Here is a 24,048-nt window from a genome sequence, read left to right as displayed (position 1 = left end):
CAGAAGGGAAGGACTGTGACAGCCAAAGACAAGGAGAGCGGGTCCTCATCTTGGTAGAAATAAAAGAGGAGAGAGAGGCGTCCTCTTCTATAACTCCCCCCACCTCCACCAACCAAAAACACCAAGGCGTGTATTTTCACTTGAGGTCCATCTGGGTATGACTTGCACAGGTAACTTCTCGTCGCCTGTTTCTGAACACAGAGGTCTGGCTCAGAGGTCCCGATCACGTGTAAATAAGGCGCGCGGTGCCTCACTGAGATTCTGAAGGTGTGCCGCTCCTGCCCCAGGGCCTCTCCCATCAAAGTGGCCTCTCGTCCTGCTGGTGCTGACTTGTTAACAGAGACCGTGCTTTTATTTGATTATTTATCTCATCAGCTTCCACCTTAGTGAGTTTAAGCTCACTAAGTCGCTGTTAATAGAGTGGCGCTGAAAGTGTGCCTGACGGCAGGGCTGCGCCCAGGTGGGCCGGAGAGCGCGCCCAGGAGTGAACGGTCAGAAGCAGAGCCGGGCCCCTGGGAGCCCACGTTGCCCTCGAGTGGACGTGTGGACGGTCTGCCAGCCAGGCAGACAGGGCACGCATCTGAAAGGCGGTTTTGTAGTGTAAGGGCTGAACTCTGTGATCAAATGCCCTCAGTAACAGGGAAGCAGACATGACAAGCAGTCTCATCACTCCAACAACCGGGAGAATAATGCTCGTTCTTTAAGTGCGCTGCGTCGGGGGGCTTTTGTAACGGGCTTTGACGTGAACTTCCGCATCACACTCAGGATGTGGGCTGCTCGCTGTGCCCCGCCTGGCTCCAGACGGCGCGCACTTACTGTCTGCTCTCACTTAGCAGCCTTCTAAAGTGGCCGCAGTACCAACCAGCCTCGCAGTATCTCTCCCGGGACTTGCACAGCAGGTAACGAAGTCGTCTTGTCCTTGCCTGATGCGGATAAATCCCCTTCTGGAAGGCCGTCCTGCCCACAAATAGGAAACTCCACTTTTTGTTGGCCTCAGAACCCCTAGCTCCCCAGTGCCACGCGGGAAGCGGGCCCGCGCACCGCAGAGCTGTGCAGTTAGCTGAGGCCAGCACTGCCCCTCCTTGGAAATGCCGCAGCTCAGACTCGGCGCTGCCATGGGCTGAATTATTTATCCAGTCTGATAAGAGAGAACGCAGCTAAGAGCTTCCTGCGTTTACAGCCTCCACCCCTGGATTCATACTGAGACAGGAAGCAGGCCAGGCTCCATCCACAAAAAGGAAGAAAAGGCTCCCTTCAGCACCCCCTTCCATCACCTCTTATGCCTGGCCGGGTCCCAACCACGGTGAAAATGAGCTGTTCCCGTCCACCTTCTCTGAGCCGTCGAGAGCCGTGTGTCAGGCACTGTGCAATGTAAGATGTGTAACAAGTGGACTTGGCCTCAGTGGGCTTACAAGACCCCCATCTGGACAGAGGAATCCTAGGGAAGTTGAATTTCTCGTTCACTCCCTCCAGACGCACACGTGTCAGGCACTGCGCGAGGCCCGGGGGAGGCAGTACAGAGACCGAAAACCCTGGGACGGTGGAAGTACCGGCCAGCAGTGATGGAAGCGGGTTAAACCACATGAAAGGAGGTGACGTGCCACGAGGCACTGTGTGATTCACCTCTAAGTGGCACGCTGGGTAAACGCGATGAGGTCAGAGCAGTCTCGGTTCTGGCGCTGACACCCCTGTAAACAAGAGCCAGGGCCCCATCCAGCGCCCCAGTGCAGGACCGAGCCTGAGGCCAGCACGCTCCTGTCTCTCTGCTTGGCCATCAGATCGGGTCTGCTTGGAATGAGGTCACCGATGACACTACTGTGTCCCCTTCCAGGGAACTGAGCTCAGTCCCAGGACAGTCCCTTCAGACCAGGAAAGAGAGCCCTGATGTTTAAGACCTTTCATTGTGGGACAAAAAAGCTCACCTCCAGACTTGCTTCTTACTGCAGTGAATTGGAAGTTCTCACGCAGTCACAAATCCCACGGAGGGCTGTACTTAAAGTCATCACCCTGGAAATGCTGTTTCTGTTACTTGTTACAGTCTCTGGCCTTCTGAGTGTAATCTGTATCTCTTTTAAGGAACCTGTCACCACGTTCTCGTTCTCTTTACTAGCTGCATGCAGACCCAACAGGGAGGGGGCGCTGTCCCCGCCATGGCTCATTCTGTGTGTCTTTCTCTGCAGGTGGGATCGGCTGCGTAGGTCGAGACAAGGGCCAGGTTCGCAAGTGCCTGGACGTGGTGGAGATCTACAACCCCGACGGGGACTTCTGGAGAGAGGGCCCACCTATGCCAAGCCCCCTGCTCTCGCTTCGAACCAATTCTACCAGTGCCGGCGCCGTGGACGGGAAGCTGTACGTGTGCGGGGGATTCCACGGAGCAGGTACAGACGGAGGTTTCGTGTTCTGTGACCTCCTTTAACTGACCCGCTCACCAAAGGCCCTGAGAGCAGGGTGAGCCTGGCGGAGGCCCGGCTTTCAGAGCTTAGTGACCTTGAGCAACTCACCGACCCCTGACCTTGGGTCTTCACAGCTCCAAAGGGGTTGTAAGGCTCCTCCTGTGAGATCTAGCTTTACTGGGTTTGGCACGTAGCAGACACTCGATAAATACCAGCTCCACACAGCGCGAGGGGAGATGGGGCGGGAAGGCCGGTGTCGGCCTCTGGACTGAAGGAGGGATGTGAGCGCGTCAAGAGCAGGCGGACGCAGGGGGACGGCCAGAAGCGGAGGGCCTTGTCTCTGTCTTTACTGATCCTTCTGGAAATCCTGCCCTCGGGAAACTCTTATTCCTCCTCCACCACTGCCACTGGAAATCAATCGCTCGAAAGCATTTCTAAAATAATACCTAATCCATGTATTTATTACCAAACTAAGTTCCCCTATATCCAAGCATTACCATCACGGCAATCTACAGCCTGGATTTACAATGTTTTAATGTAACAGGGAGGTTTTAAAATATGCACAAACCTAATAAGCAACTGTCTCCACAGTTAGATTAGTTGCACCGGTAGATAAGGCAGAATGCAGCTGATTAACAACGACCACCTGCTCAGCTCTAAGCTCACTAACAGAAGCACGGGGCCAGCACGTGTCCATGAAAGACACGCACCGAGGGCACGGAACGTTTTGGAAGCGTGCCAGATTACAATGGCGCTGCCGCCGCCGCAGAGCCAAGCCCGCGACAAGCCTGCCTTCGTTTTTACAGCACACAATTACATGTAAGTTAAAGAACAAAGTTCTCATTATGCCTTAAAAGAGACTCAGGGGACACACGAGCCCAGTGCCATCAGCGGGCCTTACCTGGCTGTCGATTCAAACGAGCCCTCTGTAGAAAGGGGTTTTTCAGACAACGCGGGAAACCTGCACGCGGCCTGGAGCATCAGGTGACGTAAAGGGGCTGTTCATTTTGCTAGGTCACAGTGACAGTGCCACTTGTTTTACATAAAAGGGAAAGAAAAGATAAAAACGTGTTGGCCATTAGAGACTGTTTAGAGATGACAATGACAAGCTGCCTGAAATTGTTTTAATCTACTCCAGCAGATATTTTTTAAAACACGAGTGGGCAAGGATGGTTTCACGACATCGGTAAGACGCTGCTCATCGTTGCAGCCGGACAGCGGGGTGCGTGGGGCCTTCGTTGACCACCGCTGTTGTATGCCCAGTCCCCATAACAAAAAGCTTTACTTTTTCTTTCTTTGTCCTTCAAAGAGCTTTCCAAATGGTTTTTGATGGTTTTAACATCTTTTATGTGAAACATCGCATGCTGTGTAAAGGCAGTAACCTATCTAACCCGCCGCCCGCTGCTGGAGCCCTGTGTGTGAGGAGGGCTGGGCAGGCAGGAGGGAGAGCCCGGGCTGGACCCGCTCGCCCAGCAGGCGCCCCTCCAGCGGGGTCTCCCGCCCTCCTCTCCATCCTCTGGCTCCTGGCTTTCTCTTGACCAGAAGAGAAGTGTGGAGAGTACAAAGGTGGCCTCAGGACCTCCGAGCAGTGGGTGGTGGTTAGTGTCTAAGGATCCAGAAGACATCCTTCTCGCCTTGTTTCTTTATCTTCCCTTCCTTTGTGATGCTGAGTTAGACAACTGGCGTCCCCCATTTCTCAAGCACGTCTGAACTCAAGCTGTGAGCAGCCTCTTCTCCCGGTGCTGTGACGGGCTGACAGTGCTTTCAGCCAGAGGGACGCTGGGTCACAGTGCGAGCCCTGGAAGCCCACCTTAATTACCTGCTTGTAAGACGGCAGACTGTCTGGGATTGGCTGAGTGAGTGGTCACCGGGGTTTCATGAAAAGCGGAACAGCTGTGTAACAGCACGCCCACGAGGAACTAGAGATCTCAGCGTCAGGCCCTACAACAGGCACCGAGTTTCCCCCGCCGTGTGGCACAGACCTGCAAGTCCCACTTGTTTATTCAGAAAACCACACCCACGAAATTCATCTCTTTGAATGCATTTGGTTAATTCAGTAAAAATGTGTTGAAACATACTGTTTACAGGAGCTTGGGATATAATCTTGAGATGTTCAACATCTGCCAGGAAAGACAGATACAAAAACATGTAACAAAAACAGTCACTTGACTTTGGTTAGAATAGTGGGTGGAAGAGTCCTGTCCTCTCCGCGCGCCCCACTACAGTGACGGGAAGCGGGACAAACGCCGCCAGACAGGGAGAAGGGGAGGACGCTGGGAGCAGGAGAGCGGGCGGCGGAGCGACTGCCCGGGCCGGCCTGCGCAGCCCTGGCCTGGCAGCGGGACGGGGAAAGGCGACCACGGAGCCCGGGCGGTCTCGGGAGTGGACCACGGGTGGCCTGGGGGAGGGGCGGAGGCCACACTGAGAATGCGGGGACAGCCGAACCACCCTGATCTCCTGCCCCTCCCTCCTGCACCCCAGGGAGAGCCAGCTGGAGGGCGGGGTGAGGTCCGGGTCCAGCAATGAAAACGGGAGCTTAAGAGGAAGGTTGCGTGTTGACTGTTGAGATGACTGGCTTTCCTCCTGCCTGGACCCAGGCGCGGTTCACCACACCCTCCAAGCACCAGACGGGAAGACTCTTCTTGGGGATCTGACCATCCCCAAAGTTAGGCAAAGCCGATCTCCCTGGGGACAAGCTCACAGGCAGAGGGCCCACGGCAACGGCCGAGGCTCACCAGACCTCGGAGGAAGCGTGTGAAAGAGAAGAAAACAGTAAAGGAAGGCCGGCACCTGGAGGAACGGAGGCTGTGCCAGAAGTGTCCTCGGCGAGCAGGGGAAGGTGAGCGCCTCAGCATGGGACAAGGATACTCTAAAGGGTTCTCGGAAATGCAAGATATGAGAGCCGAAATTAAATGTACAATAGAAAATTTGGAGCACAGAGTGGAAGAAACTCAGAAAGCAGAGCAAAAACAGTTTGGTGGAAAATGAGAGGAGAGAATCTAAGTCCAGGGGTTCAAGAGTCCCTGCAGAAAGACAGAGGAAAGGGCAGGGGGACGAAGCGCCCATGAAGTGAATGAAGAGACGCCCCCAGAACTGGAGCCCCAGCTGCAAGGACGCAGTGCGTGCCCAGCACGGTGGGTGACACCAGTGCCCGTGTCACAGCCCACGGGACGGAGCAGAGATCCCTGAGCTCCCAGAGAGGGGAACCGTCCCTGGGAAGTGTCAGCAGTCGGAGCAGAACCCCACCTCTGACGCGTGACGCTGGGAGCCTGGAGAAGAAAAACTCCTCGGGAAAGTCATTTTCTGCGTAAACTTCTGTACCTGCTGCACTTCCAGCTGAGGCGAGGGCACACCTTCAGACGCACGGCTTCTCACAGAACGGCGCTCCTGTGTCCCCTCTGACTGGGTTTTGCTTCACCAAAGATGAACATCTAGCACAAGTGAGAGTAGACAGGGGATCCAGGAGCAGGATTAGATGCAGGGCAGGATGGAGAAACGAAAGCCCCAGAAGGACAGTGAGGGGAGACCCCGGGACGACAGGAGGGAGCTGGTCGAAGGGTGTGGGGGAGAGGACTTCCCGAGGAGAAACCTGATCAAGTCTGAACGTCTTCAGAGACGTAGATGCTTACACATTTGAGAAGAGCAATGGAAACTAACAGAAACAAAGCAACTCGAGAGGAAACAAGCAGCCGTGCGGGAAGGGACAGTGCGCCGCACCGTTGTCGCGAACAGCGTTTGTGACAATCGCGTCTACTCGTGTGAGTGTGGAACACGGGGCCTGAACCGCACGGGAATGGGGCGGACACGCTGGGCACGCGGAAGAAAGCTACAGCCACACTTTCCACGGTGGAGGTCACGACTCAGTGCTTCCTCTGAGAAATCAAGAGGTGGCCGGAGTAGGAGAAGTGCTGTTTATAGAGACAAGCGCTCAGAGCCAGCAGAATCGGCCAGAGGTGCGAGGGCAGCAGCCAACGAGCGGGGAGTCAGGTAGGAGACGGTGCTTCTGCGGAATAAGCCTGGTAGAGCTGGTTGATGCTTTAGGTCACGTGCTCGTGTAACCGATGAAACAAGAGCAACCGAAAGCACGTAAACCGGGGACGTGTAACAGGCGCAGCAAGGCGGCGGCGAGGGGACATCAGCAGGCCGCTCAGCCGTGGGGGAGACTTCTCGGTGGGTCCCGTGCCTTTCTGCTCGTCTTGTGAGCGGAGACACCGAGGTCTTTGTTCCGGACTCTTTCTGCAAGCACGTCTGTGCAGCGGGCAGCCCCAGGAGGTAAACACGGAGTCTCCCTCCGAGGCCGGGCAGGAAAGCCTCAGGTTCCCCAGGCTCACGGTTCCTCCCCTGTGATGCAGCCCGCTGGCGGGACAGGGCAGGGCTCACCTGGCCCCCTGCGTGTCGCCCTGGGGGCCCTGACCCTCAATAGTCTTCGAAGTGCCGATCACTGGCTGCTTCTGCTGCTGTGAGTGACGCTGCCCTTTGCCTGTGACCCGGGAGTTTCGTGTTGTCCACCAGTGTCTGCGAAACTGCAGCAAGCTCACCTGTGAGGCCTCAGGCGCTTCCCAGTTCTTGACAGAGTCCTGGGACTCACCGGGGAAAACACAGAATCAGCACCTCCGCTCTCCTCCTCCCACACAGAGGGAGGGGGCCAACTCTAAGTCTCAAAAAGGTCCAAGCTCGTAGCACCAACGCTTCACAAACTTACCAAATACAGAAGAGGAGGAAACACTTCCCAACTCATTCCATGAGGCCGGTATCTCCCTGATACCAAAACTGGACAAAGACATTGCAAAAGAACTACAGGCCAACATCCTTTATGAATGTGGATGCAAAAATTCCCAGTAAAATGCTAGCAAACTGAGTCTAGCAACATACAAAAAGAACCATGCACTCTAACCAAGCAGGATTCATCCCAGGAGTACAAAGTGGGTTCACCATACAAACGTTAACCAGTGCAATACACCACACTCGTAGAACAAAGGAAAAAACAGGCAGATCAACTCAGTACACGCAGAAAGAGGATGCGATGAAATCCAACAACCTTCCATGACATAAACACCCAAAAAGCTACGAACAGAAGGGAACTTACCGACCCTGATAAGGGGCATCTATGGAAGCCCACAGCTGACACCACCCTTAGTGGTGGAAGGCTGAGCGCTTCCCCCAAGATCAGGAACAAGACGAGGGTGCCCACTCTCTCCATTGCTGCTCAACAGTGTACTGGAGGGTCTACCCAGGGCAGCCGGGAAAGAAAAAGAAAGAAAAGGCATCCAATTGGAAAGGAAGAAGTAACTGCTTATGACATGATCTTTTATCTGGAACATCCTAAGGAACCCACCAAAAAAGCTATTAGGGCAAATAGATGAGTTCAGCAAAGCTGCAGGACACAGGATCAATGTGCAAAAATCAACTGCGCTTCTATGCACTCACAGTGAATAAGCCAAAAATAAGATTAAGGAAATAATTCCAATTATAGTCGTATCAAAAATAATGAAACACTTAGGAGTAAATTTGATCAAAAAAGTGCAGGAGATGTACAATGACTATTGCACATCATTAAGGAAATTGAAAACCTAAATAAATGGTAAAACATTGCACACAAAAATTGACAAGCCGATCCTAAAATCTATATGGAAACGCAGGAGACCCCAAATACCCAAAAGAATCTTGTAAAAGAACAAAGTTAGGCGACTCGCACTTCCTAATTTCAAAACTTGCTTCACAGCTATGATAACCAGGACTGTGCGGCAGGGGCATGGGATCAGACATGGGCACCAGTGGAATGGACATGAGAGGCCAGAAATAATCCCTTGTTTGTGGGGTCAATTGATTTTCAACAAGAGTACCAACACAATTCAGTGGGAAAGGATCCCTTTTTCAACAAATGGTGCAGGAATAATTGGATATCCACATGCAAATGATGAAGTTTGGACCTCACACATGTACAAAAATGAACTCAAAATGGATTATTAAAAAAAACTCCAAACACAAGAGCTAAAACTATAAAACTCTTAGAAGAAAACATAGGCATAAACCTCTGTGATCCTGAATTAGGTAATGATTTCTTAAACTTGAAGCATAAACAAATAAGAGAAAATAAATTGTACATCAAATTTTAACTTTTGTGCTTCAAAGGGCACCATCAAAAAATGCAAATATACAACCCACAGGGTGGGAGAAAATATTTGCAAATCACGTATCTAATAAGAAACCTGTATCTAGAAGGTATTAAGAACTCTTACATCTTGATAATAAAGACAGCCCATTAAAAAAAAAAAACTGACAAAGGACCTGAATAGGTCTTTCTCCAATGAATGTAAACAAACGGCCAAGTGCTCACATCATCAGGCGTGAGGGAAACGCAGATCAGAACCGAAGGGAGACAGCACTTCACACGCAGCAGGACGACCGTCGTACAAAGAAACAGGCGAAGGCAGGTGCTGACAAGCTACAGGCTGGTGGGGATGTGAAATGGCACAGCTGCTGTGGACCGCAGTCTGGAGGTTCCTCAACAGGGCAGGCACAGAGTCACCATACAGTCCAGCAGTTCCTCTCCTAAGCATGTGTGCAACAGAACCGAGGATATTTGTGCACAAACACTTGTACACAGTGTTCACAGCAGCAGTATTTACAACACCCAAAAAGTAGAAGCCACCGAAGTGTCTCTCAACCAATAAATGGGTAAACGAAATAAGGTCCATGCACACAATGGAAAATTCCTTGGCAATAAAAAGGAATGAGGTCCTGACACACAGCACAACATGAACAAACCCTGAAAACGGGATGCTGAGTGAAAGACGGCGATCACAAAAGACCCCGTTCGATTGCAGTCGCACAGAATGTCCAGAAAAGGCAAACGCATGGAGACAGGGGTGGTCAGGGGCTGGGACGGCCTCAACAGGAAGTGACTGCCCATGGGGACAGGGTTTCTTTTTGGAGTAATGAAAATGTTCTAAAATTAGATGGTGCTGATGGTTACACAATCCTGTGAATATATTAAAAACCACTGAATGATTCCCTTGTAAAGGATGAAGCTTGTGGTCTGTGGATGGTATCTCGGTAAAGTTGCTGTCAGAGAAAAAAGGCAGAGCTCTTCCCCTGCTGGCTCCCCCGCTGGCCAGCATCCGTGCTGACCCGACCGGCGACCAGGCGAATGAGGCTGCAGTGCCCAGGAGGGCTCGTGGAGGAGGCGAAGGTGGCTCACTCCAGAGACAGGAATTTAGGTTTCCAGGGATGAGAGAGAAGACCGTGGTGGCAGATGACACCTAGTGGCAGGAGCCTGTTCCCTGCTCATAAAAGCCTCCAAGAGGTGACTCTGTGGCTTTAGGGACTTGCAAAAGATTCTGTGCCCAAGCCTTTCAAGGCACCGGCAGGCTTGGACAGCAGGCACCTTGGTGACGACCACGATGCTCACTCCTGCGTTTTCTAGCTCAGCTGTCCCCGGAGTCCTTGTGTGTCCACAAGGAAGGGGTGCTTCCAGGGGGCTCAGCTAACCAAAAACAGGATGAACTTGAAAAAAAACCCACACCCAGACACATCATAATCAAATTTCTAAAACTAAGACAGAAAATCTTTCAGAGCCACAGAAAAACAACAGATAATACATGAGGAAAAATTATTAGAATGACTGTTGATTTCTCAAACCAAAGAGGCCAGAAGACAATGGAACAAAATCTAGGCACTGAAAAGAACCAGCTACCTGGAATTATACATCCAGAAAAAAAAAAAAAGTTGCCTTCAGAATCGAGGGCAAAATTAAGATCAGACATCCTCAGATGAAGAGAATTTATTGCCAGCAGACCTGCTCCAAAAAAAGAAAGTTACTGAAAATTCTTCAAAAGGAAAGCAAATGGCATCACAGAAAAACTTGGAACCTCAGGGATCCAGGAAGAGAGAGAAAGGGTGAACACCTGAATAGACGTGACGGTGAACGGCAGGTATCGGCAGACTCGCTAACGCTGTCTGATGTGCTCCAGGGCTGGCCGTCGCTCAGAGAGGGTCTCCCTTGTGATGGGAACTAAGCGCGGGGGGGTGGGTCAGCTGAGACGGGGTGGGGGCTCCCGCATCCCACCTGAAGTGATGCCGTGTTCATGCAAAGCGCCTGTTAAAGGGTTTGCAACCCTTAGCACAACTACTAAAAAAAAATAGCCGTATGAAAAAGTGCAGTTGAAAACTCAAAGTTAAGTTAAAAGGAGATCTTTAATATAGTCAAATAATCCAAAAAGAAGAAGGGCAAGGGCAAACGAGGAGCAAAGAAGAAAAAAGAAATAATAAAGCAGTGGACCTAAATTAACATCCTGCTATTTCCATGAAACACGAGGTCTTTATCAGATCATTTCATCTCCTAGACCTTCCACTGTACTTAGAGAATCTTACTCTCATTTTTTTAAGAAAGTATTTTTCTTAAGAAAATCAAAAAAACTAATTTTCTTGAAAGAAACATTTCCTATTGTAACTCCTGTGTAACTTTTAGTGTAAAACACATTCTATGTTTGGAATAAATATGCTCTGAACATGCAGGATCTTGTTTCCAGTCATTTCGTGGGTGCCAGTGGGCCCACATCCATTCCTGCAACTCGGTGGAAAATGTAAAATCTTGGACCGACTAGCTGAATTTCCAGACAGAGACAGAACGTCACTGTGCCACGTCATAACACACGAGGTACCGGAAAGGACTGTCGCCGCCCTCCACCCGTCCGCAGAGACAGCCGCGTGTACTCGAACAGTCATCTGGTTGGTTTGGGTTTGGCCCACTGTTACTGGCCTCCCCCAGCAGCCAAGGTCAGGCCTGCTTGTGACGCTTCTCACCCTCTTCTTTTTGCCTGAGTCAGGAGCTAAATTTTCCCTCCCGCTGTTGCTCTTGCTCTCGCTCCACTAGGGAGGGTGGGCAGCACCTCTCGCCCGAAAACAAGCCAACTGGCTGGACGCACCAGGTCAGCCTGTGGCCAGTTATCCGTCTTACGATTCACGATTTACCACAGACCTGCTCACAGTGAAACAGAACTTGGCATGGCTTATAGAGACACACACAACACAGTAAGACAGAAATTAAAACAATCAGGAAGTGGGGTGAAGGGAAAATAAAGACAGAAAAATAAAATCAAGCAAGACGTGAGTAGAGTCGCCCCAAGCTCTGGTGCGGGGGCTGCCTGCGGCCCCCCAGCTCATCTCCGTCCCGCTGGAGGCCCTGCTCCGGACATGCAGTGTCCTTGAGGTGAACAAACCACTGCGAGAGGGACACACCTTTTAAACGAGGGGACATCTCTCCCCACAGCCTGTGTAATGTACAGGGTTGTGGGAAATGCTCAGTAATATTCCTGTAATAAATAAAACGCGTCAGCATTTCACCAAAGAGCAGGTCAGGAAAAAAATCCTCACTTTTCAGTCGTCTGACCGTCTTACTGAACTGAAGGATGTGGTGCTTCTCAAATTCTTCCACTGAAGTAGCTCCAACAACAGAGAGCACCCCTAAGATGCAGGGGGTACAGCTGAGGAGGCCTGCCACCTCATGGAACGCCTTTGGCATCTCATCACTTACTCAAAAATCACCTGAGCTCAGGATCTACTTCAGATGAAGTGCTGTTTCCCACTGCTGACCATCAGAGGCGGCGGCTGCCGGCACAGAGTCTCCTTCAGTGAGCAGGAGGCTGTTGTGCCGAGTGTGTGTAATTTCCGGAGAACTGACTGACAGAGCTGAAGCTGAGTTCAGCCAGCCCCCTTCTTCCTTGTCAGAGCCAGAGCATTTCAGGAGCCCAGGTGGACACAGGTGCCGACCACTGTCTCCCTGCCCTGAGCACCACTGGGATGCAAACTCGGGAGCGCCCCGGGAGCGGCCACGGAGACAGGAGCAGGGTCAGGCACTCCTGGGCAGAAGCCCTGACGGGGTGTGTCCCTCCTGAGAGGCCAAGCCCCCGGCCACACGAAAGCCTGTGACCCAGTCCGCATGCCCTTCACGGTCAAGAAAGCTCACTCATCGCTCTGCCACCAGTGTGGTCGTTTCCACTCCACGTAAAGGAGAGACTCCTAGGAAACGTGGTGACGTGCACGCATGGTTTGAGAAAATAAGTCTCCCCAGTAAGCACCGAAATGAGCAGAAGGAAGCAACATGAGTGGACAAACCCCGTCTACTCTGAACTTTCACAAGGCCCCAGCCGGCATTAATTTGAATGAGGACACCTGTTAGCTAAAACAAAACGAAACCAAAACCCCAGGCGCGGCGATGGTAAAAGACATGTTCCAAGACAAGGGCAGTAAATGAGGCAGAGAAGGCGGTTCCACCTGGACAGAAGGACAGGTACGGGGAGGAGGCAGTCTGGACGTTTCCCTCTGACAGACAGTCCCGGGTCGGACCTGCCAGCCCCTCACCGCCATGCTTCAGTGGGATGGTGGTTCTAGGCACCGCCAGCCTCGGGGTGGGAAGACAGTGGTGGCGCCGCGGCCCCGGTAGCCACTCGCCCCCTTCCTTCCAGCCCCCTCGAGCTGGGGAGCCCCCGTTCTGCCAGAGCCAGCCAGAATCAGCGGCTGCTGGTGCTGCCGAGAGCTGACTGTCTAATTCCAGAGGTGAGGTCCTTCTGCATTTAACAACACAACTCTGAGATACACAAAACAGAAACTATACAGACCGTATGATAAATGGATAAAGCCACAAGAACTGCATGGACATTTCCCAGAAACTGACAGATTAAAAGATTTGTTTTAAAACTAAAGCAAAAAAAACTTTTTTTGCCCCTTTGTGTCTAAGTTTTAATTTAACCTAATTACAATTAAATAAAAGTTAAAAATCAGTTCCTCAGTCTCACTAGCTACATTTCAGACTACTCAGTACCACACGTGTCTAGTGGTTACTGGATCAGACACTGTGGACTACAGAACATCTCCCTCACCACAGAAAGTTGAATTGGGCAGAGCTGGTACCACAATGTGATGTATAAACATCCATCCATCCAGACATACATATTCAGCATAAAAAAGGAGGAAATCCTGTCATTTGCCACACAAGGAAGAACCTGGAGAACATTAAGTGAAATAATCCAGACATAGAAAAACACACCACATGAGCTCACTGACATGTGGGATGTAAAACAATCAAACCCACCAAGGCAGAGAGGAGAATGGCGGTTGCCAGGGACTTGGGGAGGGGAAATGGGGAGATTTCGGTCCAAAGGCAGAGACTTGCAGCTCTAAGGCGAGTAAGTCCTGGGGACCTGGTGCACGGCATGGTGGCTGCAGCTGATAACCCTGTGCTGGGTTAGTTTGCTACGAGAGTAGACCGTAAGTGCTCCAAACACACACACACACACGACTATGAGGTGATGGATGTGTGACTCAGCTTGAGTGTGGCGATCAGTTCACAATGTCTACACGTCTCAATCGTCGTATCATACACCTTGAATATATATGATTTTTTGGTCACTTATACCCCAATAAAGCTGGAAGAAGTAAATACTTTCATACCCGATTTTGTGATATCTTCCTTAAAGAGGGCCTCCCAAGTCGTATAAGCTGCAGGTCCCACAGAGCCTGCCTCCTCCGCCTGGCCCCATTAACAAGCTGCAGGAAACAGGCCCGCGCGTCCTTCCTCGCTGGACAGAGCTTGGTGGGCTCGGCTCTGAGGCTCACAGGCCTGGCTGTGAATTCCAGCTCTGCCACCCCAGCTGTGCCTGTGGGTGGGCCACGTGCCCTCCCAGGCCTTGACCCCTAGTCTGAAAACAGGGGTACGCCAGTGCCTGCCCCATGGGGCGCTATGATGCGGCGTCTCAAACAGCCGGCACGAGGAGCACAGTGTGGCGCAACGAGGATCAGCTCTGGCTAAGGTGTCGGTGTTTGGGGAGTGAAGGTTCTTCCAGGAAATGTAGGTAAAAAAAAGACATTTTCAGACAAACAAAAGCTGATGGAGTTTGCCCTAAGAGCACGTCCTCTGAAGTATGTATTTCAGCATAAGGAAAATTGTCCCGGATGAAAAGTCTGAGACGCAAGAAAGAAAGAAGAGCAATGCAAGTGTAAACATGTGGGTACCTGCATGAGCATCTACTTTACAGAACAATAAATGTCTGGTGGACTTAACAGACATTTAATGAAAACGCACCTCAGCAACAGCTAATAAACTGAGAGGGAAGTAAATGTAATTAAACCATTCTAAGGCCCTCCAAAAAAGGGTCAAGGTATTGATCATCTTCAGATCTTGGTAAACTGGGTGTGCACGTTTTAATCTAGGATAACCACCCACCAAAAGATCAGAAACACGGTTTATAATTTCTGAGTCAGTGGAGGAGAAGCAATGGAATGATAAAAAAAAAAAAAAAAAAACTCAGTTGATCCAAAAGACAGCATTAGAGGAGAAAAGAAAGAACAAGTGATACAAGGACAGTCCACAAATGGGATGTCAGACTTAAACCAAAATATTTCAGTAATTGCTTTAAATGTAAATGTATTAAACACTCTAGTTAAAAGACAAAGATTATCAGAATGGTCTTTAAAGTCGTACTTCTTAACTTCTTACTAGTTATGATATTAGTCAAAAGAATTCTAATGGAACTTATTCTAGAGCAAGACGGTCACAAATGACACATTTATAAATGACAAAATTTGTATTTATTTTAATAATAGATTCAAAATGTTTACCCTAGAAACTGACAGAACTAAAAGAAGAAACAGACAAATCCATAATCTCAGTGGGATATTTTAACACAGCTCTCTATTTTAACACTGACAGAGCAAGTCCACAGAAATCAGTAAATACATAGAAGATTTGGATAACGTGACCTAATGAACATATATTAACAACTACAAACCCACATCCTTTACAAGCACACGTAGACCTTTCTCAAGTATTGACCTTCATATGCCAGCACTGGGCAGTTGTACACACATTATTTCCTTCAATCGTCATGAAATGGTGAAGTGGACGTCTGGGCTGGAAACCTGTTTGGCCCCTCAGCCCACCTGTCCCCTTCCCTGTCTTGCTCTGTGTCCTGCAAGCTGACCTGTGCTGACTGCACTCCCCAAGTTCCAGCTCCCATTCCTTCTTCTGTCACCTCCCAGGTGGCGATGGCCCTGGCTGTTCTCAGTCCTGAGGTTCTGTGCCATCCCTTTGGGTCTTCCTAAACGCTGCCCATGCCTTTCCAACAGTCCTTTTGCCAAAATCTCTTAAATTGCCCAGTTAGTGTGCCATGTTTCCTGTAGGACCCTGGCTGTCAATCAGCATCCTGTCTACATTTAAGGCAAGATAAGCTCAGGGAGGTCAGTGACTCACACAAATCACGTGACCTCCTCTCACGGGCGTAGAAATAAGGAGTTTCCTCCCTTGCTGGCACCTTTAACAAACTGTTATCATGACCCTGGAACACCTCTTTGACTTTAGACAACAGTGCCCTGTATGTCTGATTAACTCTTAAATGTGAGTTGTAATTTGGCCTTTTTTTTTTAAGCTCAGTTTTTCTAAAAAAAAAATTTTTTGGCAGGGAAGGTAATTATTCTTTATTTCTTTTTATTATTACTATTATTTTTAATGGAGGTACTGGGGACTGAACCCAGGACCTTGTGCATACCAAGCATGTGCTCTACTACTGAGCTCTACCCTCCCTGCTGTAATGTGGCCTTCCTTAGAAATTCCTTAAATATCAGGAACACTGTGACTTCCATATAAAGCATCTGTTTGGCTGTTTGCTAATTGATTTCTGGTGCACAGTGCCTTTTAGAGGAAGCTGTTTAATAGTGATGACCGCCTCTGAATTCAACACTGCTGTGGTATCTGACACCTTGACTTCCGACTTTGCTGTTTTTCAGATCGCCATGAGGTTATCTCCAAAGAGATACTGGAGCTGGACCCCTGGGAGAACCAGTGGAATGTTGTAGCGGTCGACGTCCTCATGCACGACAGCTATGACGTCTGCCTGGTGGCCAGGATGAACCCCCGTGACCTCATCCCCCCGCCTTCAGATTTGGTGGAAGAAGGTGGGGGGCACTGAGGTTGGCATCGCTGCGGGACCTCCTGTGGTGTCTGCAGAGGCACCAGGAAGGGGGAGCCCATGGCACCTGTCTGTCACCCGTAACATGCATTGCATGCGTAGTGGCCCCGGGCAGGGCAGCGTGTGCTGGGCGCTGCAGAGGGAGTGTGCACAGTTCCCTCAGGGACCTAGTGTTTGCAGTATCTTCCCCAGGGCTGGAAGGTGGGGATGGAGCTGCCTGCTTCAGTCCACTTCCAGAATATAATTTAGGGATGACATTTAAACAACACATGGGGAAATTTCTTACCGTCTATACCTCTGGAAGCAGGTGGATCCAAAGAAGGCATTTTGGTAGCTGTTCTTCACCAACTTCTCAAGAGTTTCACGGCACAAGGCTGTTTTCTAAGCAGGAATGGTTAATAAACTCCCCAAACTCTCCCCAGGGAGACGACCCCAGACAAAGGAGTCCTCTCTGGAGCAGAACCATGTGACTGTGGTGACCTTTAGCCTGTGTCCCCAGGTTCCAGCTGCTCATCCGTGCAGGACAGGCAGGTCCACGGACCCTGGAGCCAGATGGAAACCTGTGTCTGCCAACATGGAGGGGGCGGTGAGACCCCGGGTGGGTGGTCTTGAGAAAGCTAGACTCCAGGAGGGCCGGGCCACGCCTGCCTGTCTGCAGCTGCACCCTAAGGGCCCATGGGCAGGTCTTCTGGTGGCCAGTGGGGCAGCATTGCTCACTCTCCGTCTCTGAGGATGCCCAGGAGTCTGTGTGTAGGCGAGCTAACTCTCCTCCCTGGTGGAGGGTTACACTCTGTGATTCACTTTATTGGTGACGAAGCCCCCACAGGTCTCTGCCTCCTCCACATCCTCTTAAGGGAGCCACTGCACCCGCTCCTCCCACGTGACCCCAGAGGGAGCCGCCCAGCCCAGGTCAGGGCGGCCTTGCTGGCGGGGCGTGCGAATTTCTGATGCACTGGGTTTGGGATCCGGGCTCTCATCCCAGCTCTGTTGCTTAGCACAGGATAAACGTTCTAAAGCCTTTTCCTCCTCCTGTGCAGAAGGGGAAGAAAAGCATCTGCAGGGCTGACTGAGTGAGAAAACGCTGAGCCCAGGGCCTGCGAGACGCGAGAACAAGAGATGCTCTTTAGCGGCAGCTACTTTCATTCTCGTTATTCTCGTGATCAGCGTTTCCCACAGCACAGCACCCAGAACACCCAGTCCTGGGTGGGGGGGTCTTGGGGTCTTGGAGGAGGGGGATGCGCACGGGCTCTGAGACGGCTCTTGAGCCCCAGCCCCTCGGCTCCGCCAGGTCCAGGTCGGGTGCTGACGAGCCTGCGTGTCTTGTAAGCCCTCTGAGTGCTGCTTCTCTGACGGTCTGATTCTGCCCCCCTCTTCTTGGACTCGGGTGTCTGATTCTGCCCCCCTCTTCTTGGACTCAGTTGGAGGCTCAGCTTTAGACGTCTTGCTGTCACTCCCCTTTCCCCTTTAACTGACGGCTGTCCCCACACGGCATGGAGGACTCTTCCACAACTGGGACTATTTGCCAGTTCTCATCTTCGGGAGACAGGACGGTCTGGCGCTGAGGAGGGGTGCACGGGGGGCTGTGAGCTGCACGCTGAGGCTGACAGAAGCCGCAGCTGCCAGCCACGCCCGGCTCCGTCTGTGCTCACCAGGGAGGTGCCGCTTTCTCACTGATGAGCTTCACAACAAGCAAACGCTTTAAGAGGAATCATGAAAGTCCATTAATAAAAGATTGCCTGCATTTTGATTTTTACACTGCAGTCCGACGGAACTCTCATTTGAGGTGGGTGGTGTTGGCACTTCCTGGGCAGGAACCAGAGGGGATGACCAGCCACGAGGTGCTTGGGAGCAAGGCTGACGTGTAAGGTGGGCAGGCGGCATGAGGGGGTCCCGTTTCCAGGTTGGCTGAAGCACCAGAGGAAGCCAAGAAGAGGAAAGGAGGCCAATCACAGAAGTCCTCAAAGGCCACCCCAAGGAGTCGGGCCTTTATGCCTATGCTGGGGGCAAGGAAGCCCCTGTCGCCTCGTGTAGACCAGTGGGTGAGAGGGGACACGGCAGATGGGGAGGTGGCTTCGCAGGAGCCCACGTCTCGGCTGAACCAGCCTGTAGTGGTGGTGGTGGGGGGGAGCCGTGTGGTCCAGTACAGCCAGGAATGGGGACATCAGCAGTCTGCCCAAGGGTCAGGGCAGGGGATGCTGGGAACTTGACCACAAGACATGGCGGGTCACCCAAAACCAAAGACCAGAAAACCTTTCAAGGGGTGGAACAAACCTAGCAGGAAATCCTTGGGACCGTGCGTTAGACAAAGAGTTCTTAGACGTGACACCAAAAGCACAATCCATAAAACAAAAACCTGACAAATTGGACTTTATCAAAATGAAGAACTTATGTTCTTCAAAAGATACTGTTTAGAGAGTGAAAAGATAAGTGAATGACAAGGAGAAAATAATTACATTATTACATATCTGATATAGGATCTCTAACCAGAATACGTAAAGAACTCTCAAAACTCAGTAATATAAAAACCTAAACAACCCATTGTTTTTAACGGGCAAAAGGTCTGAAAAGATATTCACCAAAAAAAAGCATGTGGACGGCAAACAAGCACATGAAAAGAGGCTCAGTATCATTAATCATTAGGAAAATAAAATTTAAAGCCACAATAACATACCACACGAGAATGACTAAAATTTTTTTAAAAACCTGACCAACTGCTGATAAGGACGCAGAGCAACTGGGATTCTCACACAGCATCGGTGGAAAAGCAAAAGGGCTTTTGTGGCTGCGACAAAGTCTTGCAGTGGAGCCATGACCCAGCAATCCCACTCCCACACATTCACCCGAGAGAAGTGAAGGCTTTGTTTCACACAAAAACCTGCACACAAATGTTTAAAGTGGTTTTTCTCATAATTATCTCAAACCGGAAGCACCCAACTGTCATTCACCTGGAGGATGAGTCAGCAGACGGTGACACATGGTGCAACAGAGCATGACTCTGCCGCAGGAGGCAGGAGCCGCAGAGACTCACAACGACGTGGGTGAGTCCCAGAGGCACTGCCCTGAGTGTCACTACATGGCTGCACGTACGTGACGTTCTAAAGAAGGCAACACTGCAGGGAACAGACCACGTGTCCACGGCCAACAGGGGCTGAGAGTGGGGCAGGGGCCGACCACAGGGGGCATGGGGAGCCGGGGTGATGGGACGCCTGCATCTCGATTGTGGGGGCGGCTGTGTGTATCCATTTGTCAGAATCTACAGAAGCACACAGGAAGAAAGGTAAATTCTAATGCACGTGTGTTATGCCTTCACATTTTAAAAGAGTTAGTGCAGAGAGTGGAGGTGTGAACTGACCAAGGGAACACAGGTGCACATTCTGGGCAGTGCTGGGGGCCACCTGAGGTTGGGTGGACTCATGGGGCAGCCAGTCTGCCCAGTAACGTCCAGCTCCACAGGCCAGCAAGGAGAAAGCACATGGCTGGACTCATCCATGGTTGAGATTTTGCCAGACACGTGCTTTGAAAGACAGGCGCAAGGGCATTAGTTCTATTTGTGCATGTAGTGAAGTGATCACCACAATGCATCTAGTTAACATGCCACCATACAAAATTACACAATCTGTGTGTGTGGCTCTCTTAGATCACAGGCCATTAGTTCTTATGTACTGAAATGTTGGACCACAGAGGGAAGGGGAGAGGTCAGAGGGCACTGATGGGAAAGTGAAGGCCTGGAACCTCCCAGGGATGTGGGACCAGCCAGCTCAGAAGTAGTTCGACGGGCTCCCGTGGGCTTTCAGGACCTCTAAGGACCCTTCCAATTCTAAATTCTGGGGTGCTGTGGGATAATTATAACCAGACAGTTGTGCCCATGGATTTCCAAGGTACAACACACCAAGGAAGCAGATGGTGTAAAGGAATCGGTCCCAACCTGGGGGAGGGGGGTGCTGCGATGTGTGGGATTCATCTGAGCAGAGGGGAGGCTGCAGGGTGGGGAGGAGGACAAGGAGGGGAAGGAGGAGGAGGAGGACGCATCCCAGAGAGAGAGGAGTGTGAGAGGCAGGCATAAGCAGGGAAGTATCTGGTGTGATGGGGAGACGGCAGGGCAGTGAGGCTGGGGAGACAGGTGGAGCCTCTGCAGAGAGCTACTGTCTGAGCCCCAGCATGGCTGTGTGGACAGTGCTGTCCTGAAGAACCCCTGTGAGCTCCCAATACCTGTCGGCCTCTTCTTCCATCATGATGTACACCATGGATTTATGGATCTTAGCCAAATACAGAGCCATCTGAAACAATGATTACTCACCCAGACTCAGCAAGTCTGCTCCGAGGTGCAGATCCAGGAGAAATGAAAAGACCCGCACACAGTGTTCAAAGCAGCTCTGTTAAAAAGAGCTCCAGGCTGCATGTACCTGGAGGGAACCCTGATCCAAAAAGACACCTGCACCCCAGTGTTCACAGCAGCACTGTTTACAACAGCCCAGACATGGCAACAGCCTAAACGTCCATCCACAGATGACCGGATGAAGAAGTCGTGGTTTATTCATACAATGGAATGCTGCTCAGCCATAAAAAAGAATAAAATAATACCATTTGCAGCAACATGGATGGATCTGGAGATCATCATTCTAAGTGAAGTTAAGTCAGAAAGAGAAAAAAATACCATATAGTATCACTTATATGTGGAATCTAAAAGAAGGCACAAATGAGCTTATTTACAAAACAGAAACAGACTCACAGACAGAAAATAAACTCATGGGTACCGGCAGGGGTGGGAAGGGGTAAATTGGGAGTTCGGGATTTGCAGATACTATTATATACAAAATAGATAAACAACAAGTTCATACTGTAGAGCACAGGGAACTATATTCAGTATCTTGCAGTCACTTATAATGAGAAAGAATATGAAAAGAACATATGTATGTGTATGTGTGACTGAAACATTATGCTGTGCACCAGAAATCGACACAACACTGTAAACTGACTGTACTTCAGTAAAAAAAAAAATAGCCCCAAACTGGAAACAACCCAGACATTCATCAGCAAGAGCAGGGACACATAAACACCACAAAGCATTTCAAAAAAAAAAAAAAAAAAACAAAGAGCAAGGTACCGCACATGCTACAGCAGAGACGAATCTCATAGATGCGAGGTCTGGGGGAGAAGCCGGACGCAAAAGACCCCAGACTGAACGTTTGAATGTATTCAAAGTTCCAAAAGTCACCAACAGCAACGGAGCTGGGTAGTTCTTACCTGGGGGAGGTCTGGTGCCTGGGAGCCGCACACGGGAGCCTGCGGAGGAGGCGCCAAGGGTCTCTCTTGGTCCTGGACGTGGTGACCCAGGTACAGACACATGCACACATTCTTTAAGCTGAGTATTTGAACGCTCTGCATTTTTCTGGGTGTGAGCTACACATGCCCCAGCCTCCCCTGCAGCTGTGTGTGACAAAAGACTAAATTCTGGCCTATGAGATATATGTGGAAACTGTGTGAACAATTTCTAGAGAGGATCTTGGAAGGAAGGAAGTGTAACTGTTCCCTTCCTCCTTCCTGCTGGTGCTTGAGCAGCCTTTTTGGACTATGAGGTGTATGTGGCAGAACAACAACACAGAAGGAGCCTAGGCCTCTGAAACCACTGAGCGTGGTAGCACACCTGGAATGGCTACTTCCAGACTTCTTGAAAGTGAGAGAAATGAAACTTTATCACGTCTGAGCTGCTCTTATTTGGGGTTTTCTGTAATAAGCAGCCAAACCTAATCAACTGAATACGGACACCGCCGAGGACAACTGGGCAACAGACAGGAGAGCTCTAGCTGTGGAGGGCGAGCTGGACAGGGCCACCTGGGAGACAGGAAGGGGAGTCGCTGGGTGGTGCATCTGTCAGGGCAGTGATGGCAGGGGACGGGCCCAGAAGACGTTGAGGAGGCCAGTACTGCATGTGGACGTGCTGACCACAGCCGAGGCATCAGGGGAGTGTTGATTCTGTTAAACACACTAGGAAACAAGACAAGGAGAAGATTTGTGAAGCGAGATAATGACCTTGATTTTCCTTTCTTGTTCATGTCCTAATTTTCTGAGCCCTTTTAGACCCACACAAATGTCCACTGGGCTCGTGTTAACAAAAGACAGCTTTTCACAGCACCCAAGAGTCGTGATCCGTGAGGGCAAAGGGGAGCCGTCAGTTACCGACCGCTTCAGCAAGCACCCTACGTGCTAAGTACTTCACACACTCGCTCCCTGGTTCTCTGGGCCCTGCCACCAGGGAGAGTCTCCTCCATTACTCCTCCTTCATAGTTCAGGAGACCACGACTCAGGTGAAGCTCCTGCCAGCAAGGCCAGAGTTCATCAGAGACCCGGATTTGAAGCCAGGCCTCTGACTCCAAAACCTGAACTCAGAATCCTGACAACAGAGCTCTTCATTAGATCTTTCTGTCATTTTGCCCCAACCCTCACCCTGAAGGGGACAGCCAGGAGGCAGTGAGGAGCAGTGGCCTCAGATCTACAGGCCTGGGCCCCAGTCCCTCTGCTAAGGACGGAGCTAATTTTTGTCATGATGCTGTCAGTTGGGTCCCCCAGGGTTCCAGGAAGCAGGTGCTGAAACAGAGTTAGGAGTGTCCAAAAGGTTTATGGGGGAGTAACCTCCGGGAAAGGAGATGGGGTTGGGCAGGGAGGTCCCTGGCAGAGCAGAAAGGAGAGGCCCCTGGACCATGGTCTTCTGTGACTGACAGGGGCCCTCCAGGGGCCAGACCATGATGCTGGCCCAGGAACTCACAGATGACCCACGCCTCCAAGGGGGTCTGGGAATACGTCTTGTCTGCTCTCTCGTCTATGGACCTCACCACACCTGAATGAGCTGAGACTTGCCCACCCCTCTCTACTGGGAGGGAACTGGGACCTGCCATGGTTCACTAACCCCCAACATCCTCACCCCAAAGCTGTGGCGTGGAAAGTTATTTTGAATAACCAAAAGGTGGAAAACAACCCAAGTGGCCATCAATGGATGAATGGATAAACAAAATGTGGTCTATACATGCAATGGAATATTATTCAGCCTTAAAAAGGAAGGAAATTCTGACACCAGTGATGACATAGATGAACCTTGAGGACATCAGTGAAATGAGCCAGTCACAAAAAGATAAGTACTGTGAGACCGCACCTACATGAACGACCTAGAGCTATTAGCTTCACAGAGACAGAGTAGGGTGGTGGGCACCAGGGGCTGGGGCAGAGGGTGGGGAGTTAGTGGTTAATGGGTAAAGAGTGTCAGTTTTGCAAGATGGAAGAGTTCTGGAGATGGATGGTGGTGATGGCTGCACAATAATGTGAATGTTCTTAGTGCCACTGACCTGGACCCCTAAAAATGGTTAAGATCGTATGTTTTATGTTATATGTATATGACACAATTAAAAGTAAAATTAAAAACCACATTCCTCCTTGCAGGGCTATTGTGAGGGCTGAAGGCACAAACGGACATTAAGACACCTGGTCAGTGGGCCTGACACAGTGCAGGCCTCTGTCCATGTTGACCACCCCCAAGCACACTTGCTCCATTTTCCAGCCTGGCACCCTGAGGGGAGGGGGAGGAAGAAAGGTGCAGGGCGGGGACTGAGGCAGGGGCTGCCCACCCACATGGGGCCCACCCGCTAGCCCAGTCAGACCAGTGGCTCTGCCTGCAGCTTGCCCACTGCCAGGTCCCACTC

General features: G+C 50.8%; 1 protein-coding gene and 2 long non-coding RNA genes across 3 annotated transcripts in view; 1 reads left to right on the top strand and 2 right to left on the bottom strand.

Annotated features, from left to right (window-relative positions):
* The window catches only part of KBTBD12 (kelch repeat and BTB domain containing 12), a 48,893-nt gene extending 30,783 nt beyond the window's left edge, over positions 1-18,110 (top strand). The window contains 2 exon segments of the mRNA XM_006180118.3: positions 2,181-2,378; positions 16,176-18,110. Of these exon segments, the coding sequence (XP_006180180.2) occupies positions 2,181-2,378; positions 16,176-16,357 (380 nt within the window). The 3' untranslated portion in view covers positions 16,358-18,110.
* On the bottom strand, positions 3,322-8,868 carry LOC116657205. The gene is made up of 3 exons (XR_004312231.1): positions 8,731-8,868; positions 7,480-7,619; positions 3,322-3,425 (listed from the first exon to the last, which is right to left on the bottom strand). It is a non-coding gene; the product is annotated as an uncharacterized LOC116657205 (long non-coding RNA).
* On the bottom strand, positions 15,068-23,657 carry LOC116657204. The gene is made up of 2 exons (XR_004312230.1): positions 21,602-23,657; positions 15,068-18,053 (listed from the first exon to the last, which is right to left on the bottom strand). It is a non-coding gene; the product is annotated as an uncharacterized LOC116657204 (long non-coding RNA).
* Between the last annotated feature and the right edge of the window lie 391 nt (positions 23,658-24,048).

Source organism: Camelus ferus, chromosome 17, assembly GCF_009834535.1.
Source record: "Camelus ferus isolate YT-003-E chromosome 17, BCGSAC_Cfer_1.0, whole genome shotgun sequence".
In the NCBI taxonomy this organism is placed as follows: domain Eukaryota; kingdom Metazoa; phylum Chordata; class Mammalia; order Artiodactyla; family Camelidae; genus Camelus; species Camelus ferus.
Note: the sequence above shows the minus strand (reverse complement) of the source record. Positions and strands in the feature narration are given on the sequence as shown.